The 20,332-nt window shown below is 43.6% G+C and overlaps 1 protein-coding gene across 2 annotated transcripts in view; it reads right to left on the reverse strand.

Moving 5' to 3' along the window:
• TP53BP2 (tumor protein p53 binding protein 2) overlaps window positions 1-19,364 on the reverse strand; it is a 66,134-nt gene extending 46,770 nt beyond the window's left edge. For both annotated transcript variants that reach the window (XM_082426165.1, XM_082426164.1), the window contains exon 1: window positions 19,054-19,364. Coding sequence is in view for 1 of the 2 variants with exons in the window: in XM_082426164.1 (XP_082282290.1) it covers window positions 19,054-19,080 (27 nt within the window). In the remaining variant the exon portion in view is untranslated. The remainder of the gene's footprint in view (window positions 1-19,053) is intronic.
• Window positions 19,365-20,332: the final 968 nt, after the last annotated feature.

Raw genomic sequence — 20,332 nt, forward strand, 5'->3', positions numbered from 1 at the left:
AGAGGTGGCTTTGAGCCATGACAGTATGACAGTTCATGTGCAGCTGAGAGCAAGTGTCTTCCCATCCACACCAGAGAAGGGGTGGGGGAGAGGGACCACCCACCGGGTCCAGCTGCTCCCGATGGCCATAATACCTATAATTGCTACACCTCCCCCTAGAAAATTCTGATTAGAACAAAAAGGCATCACACCATTTGAAATTAACCTTTAAAACTCATTTCACCCATCTTTAAATTTATAGACTTTAAGTATGTCCCCAAGTTTTAAAGGTTAAATATCACTTGCATTTATATATCACTTATAATTTTAAATCTTTTAATTATAATCTGCCCACAATTATGGGCTTTACTGATAATTTGTAACTATTTCAAATTTTATAGAGAAAGTGAAACAGGCATTTTCTCAATAAGTATCAATTCTTTTCTTCTTAACTTTACTTGGAAAAGGAGCAAAAAAGAAAAAAGATATGGTTGTCAAGTGGCGGGGTGGGGGGAGGGATGGACTGGGAGTTTGGGGTTAGTAGATGCAAATGATTACACTGAGAATGGATAAACAACAAGGTCCTAATGTACAGCACAGGGAACTATATTCAGTACCCTATGATAAGCCATAATGGAAAAGAATATTAAAAAAAAATAAAAGAAGAATGTAAAGAAAAAAGAAAAGAGGGTCAAAACAGAGGGCTGGTTAAACTAACCTATCATGTTAACCTGAGAAAAAGTAGGCACACATGCTCTTTATATTGCTACTTTCCTTTCATCTTTGTTTCATAAGTGTACTATGCTACAAAAGATAAAAGAATTCTTCAAAATGTAATTTAATTACCTAAAAAATAAAACAAAATCAAGATGAAGCTGTTTTTATTTCATTTTGATGAAGCAGTTTTATCAGCATGTTGAAAACTTACTAAAGAAAGAAATTTTAGCCTATTCTATCAACTAAGTCCTTCTGAAAACAATTGTAGCCAAGAATTCATGATCTTTAATGATAAAAAATAAAACTGCTAAATCTTAGAAGTTTTCAGCATCTGATACCAAAACATTTTAGAAGGAAAAAAGCACAAAGAGCAAAACTTTCAAAAATGTGTCAGTTATGCATTGTTTTATTACAAAACAGTATTCACCATATCTTACTATACAAATGGAAAAATATAATATGTGCATACATACATGTAATACATGCAAAAAAAAAAAAAAAAAGCCTGGAATTAAATTCACCAAATTAACAGTAGTTATGCCTTGGTGATAAGATTATGAAATAAATTTGGGGGAGCTTATCTATGCTTAAGTTTTCTAGAATGATTAAACATCACTTGGATAATAAAATTGATTTTTTAAGGAATCAATAATGAAATTAGTAAGATAAACATAAAGTACCATTTTTATTCCCTGGGTCCTTGCTATGAGACATGTAAGGCAAATATCTGTCTGACAATGCCTTTCTAGGGTTACCATACTGCCTTAACTTTAGCCGGGGACTAAAAATAAACAATCAAGAAATATATCTTAAATGTCCATTAGAATGGAATATTATTCAGCCATAAAAGGAATGAAGTACTGATGCATACTACACATAGATGAACTCTGAGAACATTATGCTAAGTGACAGAAGCCAGACACAGAAAGAAACATCCAGAATATTCAAATCCATAGGGACAAAAACTAGATTAATGTTTAGCAGCGGCTGTGGGGAGGCGGAATAGGGAGTGACTCTGGAGGATGGAGTTTCTCTCTGGGGTGATGAAAATGTTCTGGAATTAGTGGTGATAACCTTGTGAATATACTTTAAAAAAAAAACCTACTGAATTATATACTCTGTAGGGTGAATTTTATGGTATGCGAATTGTATCACAATTAAAAATGCCTACTACATACTTACTATGTGAGAAATATAAAAATCTCTTAAGGGCTTCCCTGGTGGCCCAGTGGTTGAGAATCTGCCTGCCAATGCAGGGGACACGGGTTCGAGCCCTGGTCTGGGAAGATCCCACATGCCGCAGAGCAACTGTGCCCGTGGGCCACAGCTACTGAGCCTGCGCGTCTGGAGCCTGTGCCCTGCAACAAGAGAGGCCGCGATAGTGAGAGGCCCGCGCACCGCGATGAAGAGTGGCCCCCGCTTGCCGCAACTAGAGAATGCCCTCGCACAGAAACGAAGACCCAACACAACCAAAAATAAATTAATTAATTAATTTTTTTTTTAAATCTCTTAAAAGAAATAAAATTTACTCATGAAAAGATTAGAGAACAATTTAGTACTGAATTACATGAGTGAGGCTGTAGGTAAAACGGAAATTCAGAAAGGAGAAAGATGAATGTGATCTGAGGTAGACTGAGGTTTCAACAAAGAGGCATAAATTAATGGAAAGCATAAAGAAATAACAGAAAAACAAAACAATAATCTATAGTAACCTTACTTCCAAAATGCCACCTTTTCCTGACACTTTAGATTTTTTAAAACACCATATTCTCAAGAAAATAGAGGTGACTTCCTTAGCTTCTTTCCCATATGGAAGTAAGGAAGATGGAGTTCCCTAGAGTTAAATCCCCTGGGAGGCTGCCGTGAGAAACCCGGTTATTCTCACTGACTCACAACTGTGTTCCTGGGAACTTGTGACGTAAATTAATTTCATCATAAAGACTGCAGCAATAATCAGATCAAAACAACACATGAGCCTTTACAGCTGTACCTGCGGCTATGAGGACAATAAATTGCTGGGGCATCTGAAAATGCTCATGACGTCTAGCTTGGATGGAACAGAGGAGATGACTTTTCTTCCCTTAAAAGCTGGTCAGCCCTTCTCAGTGACATACAGACATAAACTGTTAACTTCTTTCCAACTTGTAAATCAAGAACTTCATTTTTTTTATAGTATGAGCCACAAAGAGAATAGATTACCCAATAAACAGCAAGAGTCAAATCTAGAGTATACTTAAGAGCAGAGGCTATAACAGACAGATCACACAGGGCAATACAAATGGTAAAACTTGGGGGTGGGAGGATAAATTAAATTAAAACAACAAGGTGTCACTTACAACTATTAAATTAGTCTTCTATTAAAACATAACATCTAACAGGGATGAGGTTGTGGGAAAGTGATTCATTCAAAGACATAATGATGGTACTAAAAATTGTTAAAAATCGCGTTTGGAAAGTAAAATGAATCATGTATCAAAAACCATAAATTTATGTATACCTCATGAATTATCCCTAGAGAAATAAATAAAATGAATAAAAACTCTAAATGCCTGAAGATTTTCACTACAGTGCTAGATCAATAAACAGCAAGATAGAAAACTAAATATCCAGTAAGTTAAGCATGGAAAAGAAGTTAAAATACAACTGCTGGAAGGATTATGACACAGCTAGCAACTACTGTAAGCATAGTGTCAGAAAAATGGTACGATAAAGTTATAAAACAGTAATATTAAGTTGTAGATTGTAACCATTTAAAACATCTGGGGACTTCCCTGGCGGCGCAGTGGTTAAGAATCCGCCTGCCAATGCAGGGGACACGGGTTCAAGCCCTGGTCCGGGAAGATCCCACATGCGGCGAAGCAACTAAGCCCGTGCGCCACAACTACTGAGCCTGCGCCCTAGAGCCCACGAGCCACAACTACTGAAGCCCGCGCGCCTACAGCCTGTGCTCCGCAACAAGAGAAGCCACCGCAATGAGGAGCCCGTGCACCGCAACGAAGAGTAGCCCCCGCTCGCCACAACTAGAGAAAGCCCACGCACAGCAACAAAGACCAAACGCAGCCAAAAATAAATTAAAAAAAAAAAAAAAGTCTAAAACATATGGACACAGGAACTGACTTGTATGGAATACATAAGTGAAATCCGTGGTATTAGGAGATCGGGTATAGATGTCACTTTAAATTTGTTTAAATCTCAATGTTAATATATTTTTACAATAATTTACAATTTAAAGGTACACATAACACAATACAAACTGTGATAAAAGAATGTGAAAATATTTCAGTAAAAACAGTAAATGTGGTTCGATTCTTAAAGTGATCAATCTGAAGAGAAAGAAGATTCAGGGAAAGATCAAACACTATGTTAAGCTGGGTCAGGCCACACCTCCCCACACGCTGTGCACAGTAATTCACACCCAAGTCATGTCTGAAGGAAGGCTTGCCTTTCCAAACATCCAAAATCACAGACAATTTTCATTTAAAAAGAATAGATCAAAGATTTATTTTTAAGAGTTCCATTTTTACAGGACATGTATTCACTGTAACTATAATGTTATGCTATTAACACAAGAATGACTCATTTTAAAGAGGAATTATTTCAGATTAAAATTTGGAAGACTTTTCCAAGAGGAAATTAAAAAAAAAAAAAACTGGCCCGGGCATTTACAAGAAATTTACTTGTGTCAGAGGCCAAAGTTTATTCCTTTTATTGAAAAAACCATGTGAAGTTCCACAGAAAGAAAAAAAGAATTAAGAGTTTAAGACGTTCCCTGTCAGAGAAAGGAAATTAAGCTTTGCAATAATACCTTCAGAGCTTTGATTTACAAAAACTCAAATTGCTTAGGATTACCTATGAGGGAAAAAAAAAAAAAAAAGAATGTAAGAGGAGAAAAAATTGCCCTTTAGAAAAAAATGAACAATCTGTAAAAAGAGTGACATAAATCCTCCCCAATCTTACAACTCACAGGAAACTCACCATAGGGACAGCCAGGTAATAATGCTAGTAGTGAGGTTAAAGTCAAAATGGGTTTTGTATTTAATAATTCCTCTGTGGAGAAAGAGTGCAATGAATGAAGGAAGCCCCCAGACTTCCTTCCAGAAGAGGATGCTGCTACTAGGCTTCCTGTAACTGGTCAAGAAAAACACCTCTCTCAACACTCATACGTATAGAAAGGGGATTTGATTAAGACGCAGCAACAACAACCAAAGCTTCCTTCAGTCTCTCAAACGCACAGAGCCATTCAGCCCAACTATGGCTTACAACCCTGGAAGGGGTTAGAAATGAGATGCAGATAGTTCCGATCTTCCGGGATTTTCAGCGTCCTGCTCCTTGGAGTCCCGGCTGTCTGCTCCCGTGGTCACTCTGCTGGCAGGGACCGGGCAGCGAAAACACTGGGTGGCTCATTTGGCTCCCTAACTTGGACACTCCGTCCTAGCGGCGGGCTGGGCTGCCATCCTTCTGTAGGAAGTGTGCCGTCCTAGCGGCGGGCTGGGCTGCCATCCTTCTGCAGGAAGTGTGCCGTCCTAGCGGCGGGCTGGGCTGCCATCCTTCTGCAGGAAGTGTGCCGTCCTAGCGGCGGGCTGGGCTGCCGGCCTTCTGTAGGAAGTGTGCCGTCCTAGCGGCGGGCTGGGCTGCCATCCTTCTGCAGGAAGTGTGCCGTCCTAGCGGCGGGCTGGGCTGCCGGCCTTCTGTAGGAAGTGTGCCGTCCTAGCGGCGGGCTGGGCTGCCGGCCTTCTGTAGGAAGTGTGCCGTCCTAGCGGCGGGCTGGGCTGCCGGCCTTCTGTAGGTAGTGTGCCGTCCTAGCGGCGGGCTGGGCTGCCATCCTTCTGTAGGAAGTGTGCCGTCCTAGCGGCGGGCTGGGCTGCCAGCCTTCTGTAGGAAGTGTGCCGTCCTAGCGGCGGGCTGGGCTGCCGGCCTTCTGTAGGAAGTGTGCCGTCCTAGCGGCGGGCTGGGCTGCCGGCCTTCTGTAGGTAGTGTGCCGTCCTAGCGGCGGGCTGGGCTGCCATCCTTCTGCAGGAAGTGTGCCGTCCTAGCGGCGGGCTGGGCTGCCATCCTTCTGTAGGAAGTGTGCCGTCCTAGCGGCGGGCTGGGCTGCCAGCCTTCTGTAGGTAGTGTGCCGTTCAAGCAGCGGGCTGGGCTGCCGGCCTTCTGTAGGAAGTGTGCTGTCCCGTTACCCCAGTTATCCCAGCCTGGTCGGCCCTTCCCCCTCTCCTCCCATCTCAGTGGGCAACCCAACAGAGGTCTCTGTGGAGCCTCCCTCAGGAGCAGCGGGGACACTACACCTTTGAGTCCTTTGCTCAAAGAGATACTCTCCAGCCTCCCTGATGATCAGTCCAACCTTATCACAGTTATCAGATGATCACTGCTTACAGAGGCCTATTATGACTTCTGAGCCGTCTCTCCTGCCTAGAGTTTACTCTCGAGGCCATTAAACTGCTTTATTAAATCTTCATCAATTACCATGAGTTACATCTACTAATGTTGTATTAAAGATCAATGATATTTAAACCTACTTCTACACTAAGTGTACCACTCATACACCACATGTACTGCCTTTTTAGCATGGAATGTTTTAAACATCAGTCCATCAGTTTCTATGAGACATCTGAGTTATTTAAAAAAAAATTATAAAATCATATTCAATGGATTTTTTTTTTAACATCATAAGCTATTTCTTTGGTCACAAGAGCAAGTGAGTAGAATCTAGAAATCAATGACACATTCGTCTACCAATTTAAACAGTACTGTTAAAAAAGTTCATCACACGTGGAATATCCTAACCACTCATTCAGTGTCACCTAGCGTACACAATCATTTTCTGAGATAATTACCATTCTGGGGAAAATGACACAGCAAATATGAAGTGGTTACTTTAATTGTGGGAAAAATTCATTACATACTGAAAAACAGCTGGTCTTAGGTATCTGATTACATAACCACTTCACCTACGTAAACAGAACAGTCACCTCCCCTGAGACTAAGAGGAGTCTTATCCCATCAACGTCAGTCACTCTAAAGAAGTTCCTGGTTCTGCTTCCTCTCAATCCCAACTCCTTGTTGACTTCAACATCTTTCATCCACTCATCCATTAGGATTTACTGAGAACCAATGTCACACTGGGAACACAGTGATGGGAAAGCCTGCACTCTTTGGGGCGGGAAGAAGAGACTGATAGACAAATGAGCATGGTGTATAAGGTGATGTGACAGAAAGTGATGCAGATGATGAGAGGAAGCGTCCAATCATGGTTGGGGGAGGCGTCTGGGGAGGGGCAGCTGAACTGAGGCTGAAGGAGCCGGCCACTCGAAACATCCGGAGACGACATTCCATGCAACGGCCCTGAGATGGGGGACGGGCTTGGCCTGTTGCACGACCACAAAGAAGGCCAGTATATCAGGAATACAGGCACGTGTGAACGAGGGCAGAGAGGTAAACAGCTGATGCAGGGCCTTGTAGGTCAAGAATAGGGATGCGGGGTGAAGAATGAGGGAAAAGTCACTAGAGTAGTTCTCAAAGTGTGGCCCCCAGACCAACAGTATCAGCATCACCTAGGAACTTGTCAGAAACAGAAAGTCTCAGGCCCCTGCCTAGACCTCCTGACTCAGAAAACCTTGGGGTGGGGCTCAGCAATCCCACTGAAGTTTGAGAACCACTGCATTAGGGGGTTATAAGCAGGGACGTAACACGAAGCTAAGTTTCTGGGTAACGTGCTGTAAATAAAGTAAAGCACTAGTTGTTTCACCAACAGATAACAGCAGTGCACCTTAATCTGTACAGTGTATATTAACTATTATAATGCCAATAGTTAACCCAGTGACAATGTCAAAACATCACAGATTTTATACCTGTAACTTACATAATATGGAACATCAATTATACTTCAATTTAAAAAATCAGATTCATATACAATGGTATTTATCTTTGCAGATTTTGAATTTCAAGGAATTTCTGGTCAATTTCAAGAAATACTAAGACCCAGGGGCTTCCCTGGTGGTGCAGTGGTTAAGAATCCACCTGCCAATGCAGGGAACATGGGTTTGAGCCCTGGTCCAGGAAGATCCCACGTGCCGCGGAGCAACTAAGCCCATGCGCCACAACTACTGAGCCTGCACTCTAGAGCCCATGAGCCGCAACTACTGAGCCCATGCGCCACAACTACTGAAGCCCACGCGCCTAGAGCCCGTGCTCCGCAACAAGAGAAGTCACAGCAATGAGAAGCCCGCACACCATAATGAAGAGTAGCCCCCGCTCGTCACAACTAGAGGAAGCCCGCACACAGCAACAAGGACCCAACGCAGCCAAAAATAAATAAATAAATTTATTAAAAAACAAACAAACAAAAAAAGAAATACTAAGACCCAAAACACATTTTAAATTATCTGCCCCACCGTTAGGGCCTCAAATCACCAAATGAGAAATCTAGAAAACCCACTCTTTTCCTCACCTCTCTCCCTAGCATAGCTCACGTTTCCTCCACCCTGTTCCTTAGTGTCAAAGTCATCCCTATCCTTCTTGAATAATTCAAAGCCATAAAACTGCCTCCAACCCCGTCCCTCCCACACATATACACCTCCAGCCGGAAGTAAACTTTCTCTTTGCTTCTCACACAACCACTCACACCACAGTTGTTTGGATCCCTGTCTCATTTGTCTTACTGATCTATAAATTCCTTTGGGACAGAGGTTTTGGTCCTTACATGCTTCCTCCTCCCAGATTTTCTCCTCCCCCCACAAAATACTACACATAGCAAATCAGTAATACGTGTTTGTTCAACTGAACCGATACTGTGGTTCGAAGACTCAAAGTTCCCCAGAAGATGGGAATGTGAACAGGAGACAGACTTGGAGAGAGTATGTTCACGTCATCAGGCGTAAGAAGCGTTTATATGCGAACACGTGGTATAACTTCAAAGTGAGCTTTCTCAGAGGCAGTGTCTCAAGTGAAGAAAACAAAGCATTCTGCTAACTTTGGGATAACCTCAGAAATCTTTTCTCTCCTTTTCAACTATGCCTGAAGCCTGATTTAGATAGATTTCAAATTCCACCAAAGCTTTAGGCTACTCTGCTTTAAATGTCTGTCATAGACAAACAACAAAGTAAAAGAACTAAAAAAATATATTCAACTAGTTCATTCTCCATCTCACCATCTCAACCATTCTGTAAGCTTAACGTTGGTTAGTATGCTTTCTTCTAAACTGAGTACTGCTGTCTTGTAGGCATGTGTCTTGTTTTACATAAAGATACTGTTACAGACCTCATTCTATCTTCTGCTTTTATTCACTAAGCACCGAATTTTTTTATAGTTTTTATTGGAGTATAGTTGATTTGCAACATTGTGTTAGTTTCTGCTGTACCGCAAAGAAAATCAATTATACATATACATATATCCACTTTTTTTTTTTAATTTATTTATTTTATTTATTTATTTTTGGCTGCGCTGGGTCTTCGCTGCTGTGCATGGGCTTTCTCTAGTTGCGGCGAGTGGGGGCTACTCTTTGCTGCGGTGCGTGGGCTTCTCATTGCGGTGGCTTCTCATTGCGGAGCACGGGCTCTAGGTGCACGGGCTTCAGTAGTTGCAGCACGCGGCTCAGTAGCTGTGGCTCACGGGCTCTAGAGCACAGGCTCAGTAGTTGTGGTGCATGGGCTTAGCTGCTCCACGGCATGTGGGATCTTCCCGGACCAGGGATCGAACCCGTGTCCCCTGCATTGGCAGGGGGATTCTCAACCACTGCGCCACCAGGGAAGCCCTATATCCAACTCTTTTTTAGATTCTTTTCCCATATAGGTCATTACAGAGTATTGAGTAGAGTTCCCTGTAAGCAGTGTATTTTTAAGATCCATCCATGATGCCATGAGTACAACCAACCCACTGCTTCTACTTCTTTCCTTTCTACCTCACACTTTGCTATAGAAGTGGTCCTCCATTTTCAAAGATTTCACCTCTGTGAAATTCTCTGGGAAAGCTTAAAACCCAACTATGGACACAAATTTAAATAGGCAAGAACCACCCTCGCCAAAGAAAATCAAAAATAAGAACATTCGTCACCCAAACAACATTTATTAAAAGCGCACAGCGTATCACACACTGTGCTCCGTGTTAGAAACACAGAGACGAGAGGACCGGCCACACACTCAAGCAGCACACAGAGCAACACAGGGGCACAGCAAACACGTGACAACGGGAGAACTTCCTGGTGGAGGTTCAGATGACGTGCAGTGAGAACAGGGAAAAAAAAACACTCCTTTCAAGGAGTACTACTGAACCGAAAACTGCAGGATGAGTAAGACAAGCAGGAAGAGGGCCATCCAGGCAGAAAAACATCACATGTAAAGGAGTGAGAAAACCTAGCATGCTGTCATCACTGCAATCCTGGAACTGCTGAAACAGGAAGATGTGAGGACAAAGAGAAGAGACAGGTCACTTTTCAACCCGTGAGCCGCAGCTGCGCCGTAGAAACCTACAACGTACAAAACTTGTTTTACACACACAGAAAATTATGGCAAAGTCAGATGGTGCAGAGCAGGTGGTGGATGGCAATGTACAAGAAGGTGCAACTTACCAGGAGCGAAAGGAAAAGGGATCAGGCCCCACAAACAGTCCTAACGCAGGGTCCCTGGGAGCACATGGGAGGTGGTGAGCAGATCTTCCAGAACTGCCCCTCGATCCCGAAGGAAGGCCGGCTGAGCAGTGAGGAGGTAGCCGCTCTTCCATTCAGCACAAAGCAAACACACTATTTACTCCCCCTCCACGGTGGGTGCTAGATTTGAAGTGCTGACTTGTTCTGTGTTTTGAGTCTTTCAATCACTTCCACTGCCCACTAGAGGCAAAATATTCTGGAAGTCTATCTTGACACAAAAAGGCCAAAATCCACTGGGCTAGACAATAAAGAAACTTTGTATCTAGCTAAGCAGCTTATATCATAGTCTGTAAGTAATACAAGTCTGTCTTCAAGAATTCTGGAGGGGAAAGAGACAGACTGCTGTCTCAGAAAGACCACCACGGGGTCTTCCCTGGTGGCGCAGTGGTTAAGAAGCCGCCTGCCAATGCAGGGGACACAGGTTCGAGCCCTGGTCCGGGAAGATCCCACATGCTGCGGAGCAACTAAGCCCGTGCGCGATAACTACTGAGCCTGCGCTCTAGAGCCCACGAGCCACAACTACTGAAGCCCGCGAGCCACAATTACTGAGCCCGCATGCCACAACTACTGCAACCCATGCGCCTAGATAGAGCCCGTGCTACGCAACAAGAGAAGCCACCGCAAAGAGAAGCCCGCGCACCGCAAGGAAGAGTAGCCCCCACTCGCCACAACTAGAGAAAGCCCACGCGCAGCAACGAAGACCCAACGCAGCCAAAAATGAATCAATTAATTAATTAAAAAAAAAAAAGAAAGACAGACCACCACGAAGTAGTGTAAGAAAGACCACCACGAAGTAGTGTGTAGATGGAATGAAGGCATGAAGAACAGTAAGGGTAAGAAGATAAATAAGCAGAGGATCACCCCAGTCCAGGCAGGCGAGGGGTAATGCAGAAGAGGAGCACGAGGGGCTAGAGAGGAGGGGTCCGTGACAGTGATGAAACCATTATGGGAGAAAACAGAAGAACGGAAGGAAAGCAGGATAACGCCCAGGTCTCCCGACCACTGAAAGCAGCAAGCAAAACCTACCAGAGAAAGGATCCTATCTACCTTTAAAGTGAAAGTGTTATCCAAAATAGCCCCCCTTTCCAGGAGATCAAAAAACGACCTACACATCACAAACCAGCTATCAGTTAGCAACTAGATATTGTTGTGGTGCAGAAAAACACTGGCACGAGGAGACCCTTTCTAGAATTCAAGTCACCTCTGACTTGAATTTCCTAGGTCGCTGGCTGCTTTGTATCTGTCAATAAAATGAAGATTATCACAGTGCTAAAAAAAAAAAAAAGGACGTCAAGGAACTTGTAGGTGAAAGTATCAGAAGCTTCCAAGGTGGCGTGGTCACATGGTCAAAGGCACAGTTGTTGTAAAACACTTGCAGGGTTATGGCTTTCTGTAAGAAACCTGATGTGCCCCGCTCCGTTTAAAGAACCACGGGGACAGAAGAAGGCTTTCTCTCAAGCTCTGCAGAGCTCTCTAATGATATAAAAAGTCTGGTTTCTCTTTCGTCCCACAGGAGGAGCTTGTGGACACGTCACCCTCCCCATCCCTGTCCTGGGCTTAATCCCAACCCCGGGCAGGTGTTACTGTTTCTTCTCTCACCCCTGAAGCTTCTGAACACCTAGAGCAAGTCACACACTGCGTGGACTGAGTCCACAGCCACTTCACGCTAACAGCTGGGCCCTCGGTGTGATAACGCTTTTGTCCATCTTAGGTGGTTTTCTGTAGTCTTCCTATGACGTGGGTTATCAGTCTCTCACACCTTTCCCAGTTCTTTCGCTCTGGCACCGCCATCATCCATTCTCACACAGCAACGGAGGGATCTTTTCTAATCTCTCAGATTATGTCACTTTTACTGCTTAAAACTCTTCCAGTGGCTGCCACATCCCCTCCCCTGCACCTAAACTCTCTGCCCCAGCCCAGGAAAGCCTACACGCTAAACCTCTCCACCTCCACTCCTGCCACTCGCCCCCAGCCCGCTAATCTCCAGCCTCACCATCCCCATTGCTTCCTCCGGGCCTTTGCACCAGCCCCTGGGAATTCTGCCTACTTGATATGCCCCTCCCACAAATCTTCACAGGACCAGCCCCGTCTTGTCATTCAGGTCTCAGACGAAATGTCACTTCCCTGACCATCCAATCTAAAGCAGCCATCCCAGTCACATGATGCTATTTAAATCCGACATAACTCCCATGTTTTGTTTTTTTTACTTTCCATATCCGCCCCCCTCCAAGCCCCACACTAAACATCTTGAAAGGTAAGCTCCCTGAAAACTCTCTTCTTCTTTCCTGTGTCCATGGCACTTAGAACAGTGGCTGGAATATAGTGGATGTTCACTAAATACCCGTTGAACAGATGTTGTCTCCAAAAGGCCATCCAAAAACAATCAGCAGGTTAATGAGGAAGAATGAAGAGCGATGATTTAATGTGATTTCGTTTGACATCAGTCCCTAGTTTATTTCCGATAAATTCATCTGATTAAACTGAATCACTATTCCTCACTATACAGACAACCCTGGGGCAGCAAGGGGAGATGTTGTCATTCTGCCCACGTCCGGAGATCCCACCAGCAGTGGGCATTCCTTCAAGTCATTGCTGTACCTCTCAAGCCACTGGAAATGACTGCACAATGACGATGGCAATCTCTCAGCAGACGCCACACTTTCCTTGCCCTCCACGGCTCCCAACACGCCTACTCTACTCTGCCCTTTCTTTCCTACCTCATCACCTTCACACCCTGTTTAAAGATACCGTCGAAAGAAAGATTATCCAACGCCCCTCATACAAAAGGTAAACATTAAAAAAAAAGAAGAGGAAAAAAAAGGGTAATCATTACACCCCTTCTCTTTCCCTGCTGATGTGGAAGAACTAAAATCTCTATGGAAGTATTAGACATAAAAAAATAATAGTCACTGAGATGTTTACTCTGCACAGGGTGAGGTCAGCTCCACATCAGTCGAAACTTGATAAGAAACATTTACCAATCTTCTCATCCAGTTTGGATTTAAATATGGGAAGATACCTCTGTTTTCCTTTTTCTACGTCAAAAATAATTATAGTTATGCTCTGAAAAGCAATATTTGAAGTTATCATTAGCCAAAAGAACATCATGACTACTGTCCTGCCCAGTATATAAAAACATTCTAGAGAGACTTCCCTGGTGGTCCAGTGGTTAGGACTCCGGGCTTCCACTGCAGGGGGCATGGATTCAATCCCTGGTGGGGAAACTAAGATCCCACATGCCATGTGGCTCAGCCAAAAAAAACAAAACAAAAATAAAACCATTCTAGAACATTTCTTCACAGGTAGACCTCGTTTTCATTTCATTTCTGCCAAGTGACCTGCAGTAAATTACCGAAACCCTTTGAGCTTGAAATTCCTTATCTGTTGTATAAGAAGGGGGTAGCCTCGCTTCACAGGGTCATAAGGAGATTACCTGGGATGAGCAGCCTAACCTCGAGGCAGGTGTTGGGCACATGAGGGGCTCCAGGAGAAGCTCCCTCTCCATCCTGGGTGGGAAATGAGAGCACAGGGCTTTCAACCATGCTGGTTTACAGAGAAATTGTTCATTCCACTGTGGAAGACCATTACACTGCCTTGACCATTTTTTATTTTTACCACTAGCAGTTTAAACTGGTATTCTACAATAGTTTACTCCTTATGGTTTTCCATTACTTTCCTAAACTTGCGCCTTAGGGATTTCTGGTAGAAATGTTTCAAATTTAAATAAATAGTACTAAGTTATAAATCTGTTTCTAGAAAAACCACTGTAATATGCATTTCAAAAGGGAAAGTTCAGTATTTACTGGCCCCATGAACATTTTCAATGAAAATCTGGTTCCATTAACCAAATAAATCATTTGTTTTTTGGATAAATTTTATGCAGAAAAGAGCTAAAAATGGCCACAGTGGCTGAGTCTGCGAAGCTACTTTTCTTGCACATGACCTAACTATGTTGAGAATTTGCATTTCTTCGATAAGATAGTTTTCTTTTGATAAGACAGTATGCAGAACGTTTTAAGAACCCTCCTTAACGCTCAGTGCTCCTAAAGGATCTCCTAATGACTAAGACTTCTTGGCTCTCCCCAACAAGATGAAAAATTTTACTGTCTCACCTACCACTCCAGAGTAAGTATACCTCTCACATGGTCTGTCGTCTATGTTTGCTTTTCTCAACGACATCTGATTAAGGAAAATGTTCTGTTCAGTACCTAGCACACCGTCAAAAAAAGAAGTATTTAAATAATGTTTGACTTGACTACATGGCATGAGCTGAAAAGAACACCCTGGATTCCTGAATTCTTATATCCCATTCTTCATATTCTTTGTGATACTTGTTAGTAGAGAAGGGTGGTGAGAGGTTTACAATACATGATGGCAAATCATACCAACATGTATTGGTACGCAGTTACCTTATTTGAGCTGGAGCGAGGCTGGACCTCACATGAGCTGCAAGAATGGCTCAGTGTTAAGTTAGCTTTAGAAAGACTTTTTAAGGAGTCTCACACACCATGGTAGATTACCAAGAGATAAAGGTCTACAGTATTCCTTAAAAGCTCCAGAAAAGAGAGGTTTTGTTTTCTTGTTTTTACTGTCTGCTGCTGGGGGGCAGGGGATGTGAAGAGGGAGAGAAAACAGTTCTTCCTAGAAGCAGTGTATGAATAAATGACCCTCCGTGTCCCTCCCAGATAAAGAAGTTCTAAGTTAATTTTTTAAATATAAGCAGGTTTGTGCTACGTTTCTTTATAAAGTCTAAATCTGGTTTCTCTGAAACAGGTAAAAATACAGAAATTATTAAATGCTTTTCAGCTTTTAATTAGTGTAGCAGAAGTCAAAAGGCAACAAATTTCACTACAGCACATGAAATGTGAGATACTTTGCACATTTTTTAAAATAGACGATTTGTTTAACAGCCTTTGAGAATTACAATTCTATAGAGAACCTACCTTAAACTTTCTTCTGGAATAAAACCTTAACTAACTCACTACATTACTACTCAACAACAAAAAGAAATTCTTTCAGGACATGGTATAATCATAATAATACAATGTTCCAATGCTATAACTTGAAAGGTTCATAATTTCAAAACACAATTTCAGTTTGGGAAAATACGTGCAAATAAAACCAGCAATTCTACATGAAAGTAATACAAGTATTTCAGCAGAAGTTAAGCTCTTGGGCTGTACAGCTAACGAAGCTGCACCTAGTTGCCTTTAGAAATATATAAATCTGACTGACCAGGTATCAAACTTCTAAAGGAGCTACTACAATATCCCATTTTTTTGGTCCCAGACTCCCCAGACTAGAAGCTCAAATAATCAGATATTATTTCACAACATCATGGGATAACTAGAAATAATTACGATACCTCTGAAGCACCAAAAGATAAGAAGCCATAAACCTAAAAATAAATCATGATTGGTTCAATTGAGCTCTCTAAAATAAGCTATTATTTTCTCGAAAATGTTATCCGTATTAGGGCTACGTGATAAAATTTGTTTAAACAGAACACTAAATTAAATAATCGGAAAAACCATTCTCCAAGTCATTAGGGATAAACAGGCCATCACTATTTCATTTAAACTATTAATGTAAATGTGAAGCTGCAATATGGGATTCAAATGTAAAATTATCCTTTGTGCCACTTCGTCAAACTGCACTGTCAATACAGTCAGCGGCCACCAGGCACATGTGACTATTTCGATGTAATTAAAATTAAATATATTTTTTTAAAAAATTCAATTCCTTGGTCCCACTAGTCCCATTTCAAGCGCAGTAGCTGCAGGTGGCTGGTGGCTACCATACTGGACAGCACAGATGCAGTTCATTTCCATCACAGCTGGATATAAACGCCAAATATATGACATCAACCACTGAGACAGGCAAATTCAAGTCCTCTGGCCTTCCATGTGGCACTGCAGAATACTGTGTGTGCTTTTGTGTGTACATTTTGTTAATTTACGTTTCAGCAGCAAGTACAAACAAAAATTTTTATAAAACTATATCTAAAAAGAACAGTGAATGCTTATAGAGTTAGCTAAGCTCCTTCATAAAAACATTCTTCTTTGAATACAACACTTCACAAAATGAAAGTAATGAAAAAAAGATATCTGACATAATTTTAAATGGCTGAGAAATTTTGCTTTTAATAATGATTTCCCTTTATTTGATAAGTAAATACAATGTGAGTGGCTCACTAAAAAGCCATACTGTCAAACTGCAAATGACCCTTTCTTTAATGAAGAAAAAATAAGGCGTCAAGTATGAAAGAATAATCAGTTTCTCCTCACCAAGTTGTGGAAATATCATCACAGAACCAGACATACTAACTATGGCAGGTATCTGAAAATGAGTGTAATTATTACCCCCTTTTCTGCAGTACCCTATCATTTCCTCTATTGCGATCCTCAGCGCTTGTCTACTTATTTTTAGTTAGCCTGCTAAAATGCATCGTCCCCTTCTGGTTTGGGGTCCAAGTATCACTTCATGTCCCACCTGGAAGAAAATCACTTGATTCTCTAACATTTGGTGAGAAAACACATGAACACAATTTATTTGCACATTTTTAATATAATGCGGTCTAACTATCAACAGCAAATTATTTTTAACATGCCTTTAAAAGCAGATCAAAAAAATGTACTCTTAATGCCACAGAACTATACACTTAAAAACGGTTAAAATGGTCATTTTTATGTTACGTACATTTCACCCCAACAAGAAAGCATATCAAGGCAACTATCTACTTTCTGAGACTATCCATTTTTCCGTATTAAGCATAATGCTCTTCCTGATAAATTAGAATTTTTCAAAGTAATAAATTCAAAACCTCACTTGGTGGAATAAAAATCCACATTAAAAGCTAAAGAGGAGAATATATTTAAGAAAACAATCTTATTTTCAAGTACCCCAAACATTACAGGATAAAGACGCATATAACATGAGGTTTCTAAATGAAAATTTGTTTCATATTTTTATGTGTCGCAAGTATAAGAATCTCCAGTTTAACCAACATTTCAAATTCAGGAGAAGTTCTTATCTAGCAACTATTCTAAGCGAGGCAATGAGACACTAACTGCTTCATAGACAGTAACTCTAATCCTCACAACCACCCTAAGAGCTACTATCATCCCCATTTTGCAGATGGTGAAATTGAGGAACAAATCAGTAAAAAAGAAAAAAGGCTACAGTCACAAAGGTAGGAGCTGAGCAAATACTGCGCATGCCATCATCACACCACACAGAGTCTCATTAAGAGTCTACTGACATTAGGAAAGGCAACCAGAAGAACCATGCTGCTAAATTTCAAATATAGTCTAAAGAGCTACATAAACTTTTATAGATTGTGATGATCTGGTATGTAGTTGGGAGAAAGAAAACTTTCATAAGCATTAAGAAAGCCCAAAGAATACCTTCCTTCTTCAAGGAAGAAATCATATTGCAACAACTCACACTTGTTGTCTTGCTCCTATTTTTAAGAAGAATTCACAGACAACTTGCAAAAGTTATTTTAAGGCAAAGAAATGTAAATCCAAGGAATAAAAAATGTTAACAGCAAAATCCCTCACCCTTATCCAATGTCCGTATTTTAATATTGGGCATTCACAGCACAAACCTAACTTCATAAACAGGTATTAAACTAAAATAGGATGCATAATGCTATTAACACTTTCAAATTCCCTGAATCCTGGCAGGACAAACTATCCCAAACCATCTAAACTCAATTATCAAATCCAATAAATTAAGTGTGACCAGTACGTGAAAGTTTAGGACGCCCTCCTTCAACACAACCTAGGGGGCCTGGGGACAGAATATTATATTCTGCATCTGTGACTACATATAAACAAAATTTGTCGCCACTCATTCCACAGATTGTATAAAAGTAAAAGAAAAGTTGTTTCTCTGTCTTAACAAATGAAGCCATAAGAAAACATCGGATGACTGCAAGATGATCCCGCTTCAGTGGGAGAGGTGTAAGTACAACTTCCTCGAGGAAACACACTAATGAAGTCTGCATAAGCCACTGCAACCCTCCAGGTTCTGCGACCGTTGAAGCAAAGGGGCATTTCAAATGTCTCAAACCTGCTGTTCACCTGTGTCCTGGTGGCCACGTCAAAAGCCTATAAAGAACTCACTCATCTTCTCAGAAGTCTCGCTAAACAAGTTGTGGGAAACAGCAGGAACCAGGCAAATGCGTTTACTGCGATCAAAAACTTTGAGGTTGCATTTATTAAAACCAGTTTCCAGAAAGAGATAAGAGTGGCTTGGCTGCCATCACAGCTATCAAGATCGAAATTCAACTAAAAAGCAAGGGTTCTCTTTTCAGTAGGTATATTTCACTCCAACTTAAAGCTGTTTGTTTAAAGACAAAGCAAATAACAAGATTCCCGGCTCCCTTGTTCTTGACCTTCAAGAACTGCAAAAAGTCAGGACCCAGCCAAAGAGAAAAAGAAAAGTTCGAGTGGCTGCCTCACCGACTCTGGAGCAGTTGCTGGAACCCCTCCCCTCGGTGAGGGTCTCCCCGCTCCCGCACGCAGGAGCTTGGGGTGGAGAGCCCGGAGGATGGAGCCGCAGCAGTTCTCCCGAGGTTTGCAACGCAAAGACCACCCGCGACGCGGACTCAGGCCCCCGGGCTCCTCTCGGGACCTGCACGAAGGCGCGCACCAGACCCCCGCCCGCGACCCCGCACACTTCCGGCCCCGGCCCCTACCCGCCAGCCCGCTTACCGGCATCATTTTGGACCCGAACCGCATCGAAGCGGATGGCCAGACCGCGGCTCGGAGCCGAGCGGAGGCGCCCCCAGGGTCGCGCGGTGCGGGGGAGGGGAGCGCAGAGGGAGGCCGCCCGGGAGGCGGTGGACCTGTTGCAAAGCGACGGCGGGTGGCGGGGCGGCGTGCGGGTCCGCAGAGTTCTCCCCGCGGTCTGGGGCGCCACCGAGCCCCGGGCCCACCTCCGACCGGGCCCCCGGACGCGGCTTTGTCTCCTCAGCGCTCGCGACGGCCCGGACTCCCCTCTTTGCTCCGAAACCAACTAATCCCGGGGCCTGTCCCCCGCCGAGCCCGCGCCGGCTCCGCCCCCCGCACGGAGCCCCGCCCGCGGCGCGCGAGGCTGGCTGGGGGAGGGGAGGCCGCTGGGACGAGGCCGCGGGGACGAAGCCGCGCGCGCCTGCGCGGGCCCGCGGCGGGAGGGAGGCGAGGCGGCTGGCTCGCGCCCGGGTCGGCGGGCGCCGGGTCACTGTTTCTTTATTTGCCTTCGGACGACGCGTCGCCGGGGGCGCGCGGCGGAGCGACCGGAGCGCGCGCCTGCAGGCGGGGCCGGGGACTGTAAGGCCGCCTCTGAAAGACGGAATAATGAAAGACTCCGGAGGAGCCCGGGGGCCGCGGCCGTCACCTCCCCGCAGTTTCGAACTGGGCCGGGAGGCTGAACCTTGGCCCGAGACTCGGCACCTGGACGGGTCCTCCCCGCGGCACTGCCGCGGGGCTCGGCCGGAGCCAGGCGACCGGACCTCATGGGAGGACCCGGCCGCACGGCTGGATCGGCCGATGTCCCTGGAGGCCCGGCGACTGCCCCGTCCCAGCAAGATGGAGATCGGCGGGGCCGTCTCAGCCCGCAGCGCATTCCGAGAGTTCCTGGTGAAGGAGTCCTCGGGCTGTCGCCTTTCGTCTCATTTGCCATCGTCCAAATTCTGATTTAGAACTCACATGTGACTTTCTATAACTAAAAACAAACAAAAAACCCAAACATTTAAAAATGACTAAAATGGTCAATTTTGTCTGTTTTACCACAATAAAAATAAGTAAATAAAACCAAAAAAGTTTGAAATGCGCAAAGCAGCTTTCTGAGGCGCTGCTTTTCTGTTGCTCAAGAATGTCCTGGATTTCCTCTCTGAAGGGTGCTTGTTACACCCTCAGGACAGTCTCGGATATGACCACACACTGCTCCCTTTGCAGGGAGCTAAGCGAAGGCCTAGGAGAATTGCAGAGGCTCATTTCGAAAGAGTAGCAG

Source organism: Balaenoptera physalus (genome assembly GCF_965194825.1).
Source record: "Balaenoptera physalus genome assembly, chromosome: 1".
In the NCBI taxonomy this organism is placed as follows: domain Eukaryota; kingdom Metazoa; phylum Chordata; class Mammalia; order Artiodactyla; family Balaenopteridae; genus Balaenoptera; species Balaenoptera physalus.